The 5,383-nt window shown below is 42.0% G+C and overlaps 1 protein-coding gene across 1 annotated transcript in view; it reads left to right on the top strand.

Annotated features, from left to right (window-relative positions):
• Positions 1 to 69: 69 nt before the first annotated feature.
• ST8SIA6 (ST8 alpha-N-acetyl-neuraminide alpha-2,8-sialyltransferase 6) overlaps positions 70 to 5,383 on the top strand; it is a gene marked incomplete at its 5' end in the record, with an annotated part of 33,239 nt that continues 27,925 nt past the window's right edge. Inside the window, one exon of the mRNA XM_010150984.1 lies at positions 70 to 185. Coding sequence (XP_010149286.1) covers positions 70 to 185 — 116 coding nt within the window. The remainder of the gene's footprint in view (positions 186 to 5,383) is intronic.

Raw genomic sequence — 5,383 nt, 5'->3', positions numbered from 1 at the left:
GGTCCGCGGGCGGGAAACCGGCGCCGCTCACGCCCGGTGCTGCTTTACCGCTGGTTTTGACAACTTTGTTCTGCCGTCTTGCTTGGCAGGGGCTGGGAGGAGGACCCGGCAGTAGCTGCTGTCACGCCGAAAGTGGTGCGAGCCCTCAGGTCCCCGCGAACGGCCCTTCCTCAGAGCCAGAACAGGTAGGGGCTGCCCGCCTGCGGGCGCTGGCAGCGCCGCTCCGCCTGGAGGGTCTGCAGGAGCCGAAACTCGCCTTGGCTCCAGCTCATTCTTCCTTTTGTTTTGGCAGCTTAATCAGAGAGAGCATTAGAGAGTTATTAGAGCGAGAAAATGAAAATTCACTTTAACTGTAATAAATTGCGTGCTCATAGGCCTTCTTAATGACGGCTGTCACTCTGCCGTTGGTGTCGAGCCCAAGGAAATAGTTGCATATAGCAATTTCGTTAACATGCGATGCAAAAAGTGCTTGCTGAATGGGATGTGCCGTGTATCTTTTATTCTTCTTTCCAGGAAGGTGGAGCTGGGTAATATTGCTATCATGTTTTAATACACATTTAATGCGTATTTAGTTAAAAATACACATTTCTCTTTTAAAATCCATAGGGTGAAGGCGAGACATATGAAGCCTTTTATATATTGTGTGGCATCTCACTTTGTGGGAGCCCTTTTGCTTGATCCCGTGCCTTGAGCTTGTAGATCAGGGTAGGTCTTTGCTTTACAGCCTGCTGTTTTATACTGTGAAGTTTAATAGGAAAATAGTTGGTAAAATTAGCTGCGAAACAAGTCTTGGCTTTTGTGCAGGCTTCAGTATCAACGACTGTGTTTTCATGCTCTTGAGTCTTCACACACTGTAGGAAAACTAACAGTGCAGAAGAGGGTGGTGTAATTCACACATGAGATACTGCTGTGTAAGAAGTACTTTGCAAATATTTTTGCTGCTCTCTTTTAATTTTTATGGCCTCGGTAACGCTGCGGTTTCGATGATTATCCTATGTTACTATATATTGTTGTCAAAACACATGATAAAAATTACAAAGAACTTGGGAATTGGGTCTTTAATAGGAACTGTGATGTCCTGGTTATATTGAAGGCAACGGTGACAATGCAGTTAACTGTACTGAGGTTGCCATCTCACCCAATCGAGCTGAATTGGAGGTTGAAACACCATATGCCTTCCATAAGTGAATGCAAGTGATGTTAATGTAGTGACCGTTGCAGTGTACCTTAAAAGCAGGCATTTCTGTTTGAGAGGCTCTTGTGCTCCATGCCTCAAAATGTAGAACTTTCACGAACTGTGAGTTTATAAGTTTATAAAGTTTATCATGCCTCAAAATGTAGAACTTTCACAAACTGTGAGTTTATAACATCTTTCAAAATTAAAGTGAAACAAAAGGAACAGGAACATTTTGCAGAATTCTAACTGCTGTTTGTGATTCTAGCCTGCTTCTCCTTCCTATGCTCATTTTTTCCCTTTTGGACTTTTTTCTCTTCCGGTCCTTACAGTGTCTTGGTTTTGCGGTATGTAGTGTGCTCTGCTTTGGCTTTTGTAGCTGTCACTCCATTCTCCTCTCCAGTCTGTTTTGCATTGTCTGTGGTTCCTCCCAGCCCTTCCTTCTCACACTCTTCCCTGCTAGTTTCTGAGCTGCAGCTTCCTTCCACTCAGCTCTGTGTGCTAAACCGTGGAGTCAAATTGACTAGAAATGCTGGCAGAGGAGAGGGTCTAGCTACTTCCCATCTGCTGCTAGTACACTCACAACTGGAGCAAAGTGGAAGCAACACATGAAGAGAGCTGAAAAGCCATGGCATGAGCGGGTCAGTTTTTAATCTCCGCAATAAGGCAAGTGAGCGTGAGATTTTAAATACATGTTTTTCCTTAGTCTACTTGGAGGATTTTGGCACCAAGTTGTAGCCAATTTTGATCAACCTGAAACTATTTCTTCGTGACTGAAAAAGTGTGACAGGTAAATTATTCTGCAAAGAAAGTTTCATTTTGCTCTAGCTCCTATAACTGTAGTGTCTTTGGAGGGATGGCTTGCCAGCTGAATCCAGGAGAGGATGTTCTTTCTCACCTGAGTGACTATGCTCAGTAAGCTGGCTTGAGAGCAGTTTGTGGTGCATGTCTGGCATAGGAGGAAGGAGAGAGAGCTGCTGGACTGACCAGGAGCTGTTACTTAATCCAGAGAGCAGCTGGACTGGGCAGGGAGCCATGCTGGAGGGGTTTGATCTAGGCAGCAGCTGGACTGGGCCTGGCTGAGGGCCACGGTGGAGAGATTTGATCCAGAGAGCATCTGGACTTGTTCAGGAGGTTCAGACCAATCTCTCAGTGATGGAGATGGATGGTCTGGTCAATAGGAATTAGATTCCAGATTGCAGTGGGGTTTTGCCGCGGTATCCATGAGTACAGCGAAAGGACAGAAGAGTCCCTTGTTGAAATGGGTTGTACCGGGGTTACTGAATTTTGAATCAGATGAGGTTACATTAATATGTTGATGCATAAAACTACAAACAATCTGTTGGTGCAGATTTTCCAAAGTATGGTTCTCCTGAAGGACCCTGACGGTTTGAATAGCATTACAGTGTTGCTGATAGCAGTGTCTTTTCTTGCCTAAAAGGGTGTGCATGGATGTTAGGTTAGACTTTTCATAAGTTTGACACATTTTTCTGGAAAGATAAGGTTTTCTCACCAACTTTGGTGAAAGGATCCAGGAAAAAACAAAAGAAGAAAACTGGATGCTATCCATCTTGAACTCTAAGTAATCTTAACAATCTTCAGAATCAGAATCACAAGCTAATCTTCTTATCATGATTTCCTTTGCTGTTGGAGGCATATTTGTAACCAGACATCTCCTGAAGAATCTCTAAGGCCCTATTATTCTGTTGCCTCGCAATGTTGAAAGGTAATCTGTTCTTTTACTTTGAGTAATTCTTTTAAAAGGATGAAACTGAAGGATGAAGGGATGAAAAGCAGGGGATTGGTTCAGACTGTCATAGATATTTAGGCAGCTGTTATGCTCAGAAATGTTTAATTAGATGGTGACCAGGCACCTGAAGTTCTTTGAAGATCTGTGTCATAGTAAATAACCTTGAAGATGTGGTTTGTCTCTTAAGGCTATTTCTTACCGCTTTTTCCTAAGAGTTAGATAACTTGAGCTACATGACTGCCTCTACAGTGTGACTTCCAGTTTTTGTCTGGGGTTTATTTCACAGCCTACTGTGCATGTTAGTAGGGTTTCTTCTTAAAAAAAAAAAAGACCATTGTTAGTAAGATTTCTCTTGTAGTCCCCAAATTTATTCATGGAGCCAGTATAATTTAGACTGCAGTACTATGGTTCTCGGGCAAATCCTCATGCCTGTGCTTCATACCATACTGAAAGTATAGTTTACACTGGTTTAAACCAACAGTACAACCAAAAAAAGTAGTCTTGCACTTGTCCCGTCTTTAGACACTTGGTCCTCCCTCCCTCCCCAGCTGTGTTTGCGCTGGCATATTTGTTTATGTAGTCACAGCATTTATAGCAAAACAGAGGGCTCAGTACTGCTAGTGCTTATCAGGGGAAGGTGATAGTAATAAAGAGGAACTAGGTAGTCTTTGTCACGAGGCCCAGGGTGTGCTATATTCAACTTGGTCAGAAATTCTAGCTCCTTCTGTACTGCTCAGGAATATATAGTAGATAAATAATTCCAGCTCCTACAAGGGAAGTGAAAATAGTTTACTCAAGCACTGTTTATATATTCTTTATATACAAATAATAGCAAGGCAGCAGTACCCTGAAGAACTGACCACTACTACTCTGTTATTCTGTTTGTGTCACCAATTTTAAGGCATTCTCTTACTGTTTTCCTAACTTACTCTGTCTTTGCAGGTCTAAGGCAAGCGCAGTGTAGAGACTGTGGAGTTACTTGAACTGTGGGGGGAAGCGATTGAGGAGCTATGAGTAAACAAGTTAATATTAATACAGTGTTCCATAGTGTTGGTTTGCCCAATTCCTCTCTCAGCAGCAGATCTCTGCAGGGCTAGGGAATAAACAACTATACTTAATTAACTATGCTAGAGAGACCTGTACATTCTGTTGCCTATCAAAATATTGCATTCTGGCAGGCAGAAGGGGAAGAAGAGACAGGCTATTACCACGATTATGAACAGTAGCTTAGTATATTGTGCAAATAATTTGCTGTGGTTTAGATTAGTCAGCACTGGTGGCCACTTCACTGATTTTACTGCTCTCTTAGTATTTTTTCCCTTCATCCCCAAGTGATGCATGCAGACATATTTTAGGAGCACATTTCTAAAACATGCCTCATGTATTAGTTCTGCCTAAATAAATAGGTGTTCAGTTGAAAGCTGCTGCCAGGACACATTTACGTTCTGACAGCGGTGAAAGGTTTCCCAGCTTCTTTCTGTTTACTTGGTCCAAGTGAAACTGCTCTGTCATTCTGTCTATCATGTACTATTGTAACATCATTTTAGTGCTAGTAAGTACCTTATTCTTTTCACTTTACCCACCGTGAGACTCTGAATGTTGCTTGTCATGTTACCTGTCATGTGGTTTATGGATGTCATAAATAAAAAATATCTGATGTTATGTATAACTCTGGTGAATGCACCAGAATGTCTTCCAAATAATTTCAAAATGCAGCTTGTCTTAAAGACCTGATTTAGCATTCCTTAGATAAGCAAAACCTCCATGGGAACTTGAACAAGGATAGTAGGATCAATCTCTTTCACAGTTACTGTGATTAATGTTACAAGACAAATTCTTACTCGTATGGTTTGATAAAGCCATTTTTATAGTCCATTTCTCCAAGCATTTAAGTTGTGTATTACCTTATTAATCAAGGTATTGTGAACCTTAAAAACATTGCTATATTCTTATCATCTGATGAATTTGAAATAGTGTCAAAGATAGCACTTAAGAGCAGCATTCCTAGAGAAGTATGGATTACGGGTTTTTCATAGTATTCAACTAACAGACTATGAGTTCCAAATATAAATTAGTCTCTTCAAGGGAGAGATTAAGACAGACGGTATTCACAGTCTGGATAGTGCTGTTCAGTGCCGCTTTGGTAGAAGGATGTATAAAGGTGCAGTTTTTCAGGCAAAAGTTACCCTTTTTAACTGGAGATGCTCAGCTGGAACAGGCCCATCTTCCTACTCTGATAACGGTTTGAGGCTGAGTTTGGTTTTGTTTCTAAAGGGTTTCCCTTATCTATCCCTCCCTCTACACCCTCCCCCCCGCCCTCCAACACCATGTTATGTGAGATACCTGTCTGTCCAGTGATTCCCTGCACTAAGGCTGCCTGTAGTCTCAGGGGCAGCGAAAGGGGCCCTGGACTTTCCATCTAATTTCTCTATTTCTTATTTTAAAGGTGGGTGCAGTCC

This window comes from Eurypyga helias, unplaced genomic scaffold (genome assembly GCF_000690775.1).
Source record: "Eurypyga helias isolate BGI_N326 unplaced genomic scaffold, ASM69077v1 scaffold11024, whole genome shotgun sequence".
Taxonomy (NCBI): domain Eukaryota; kingdom Metazoa; phylum Chordata; class Aves; order Eurypygiformes; family Eurypygidae; genus Eurypyga; species Eurypyga helias.
The sequence above is the reverse complement of the archived record's forward strand: the minus strand, read 5'-3'. Positions and strand labels throughout refer to the sequence as shown.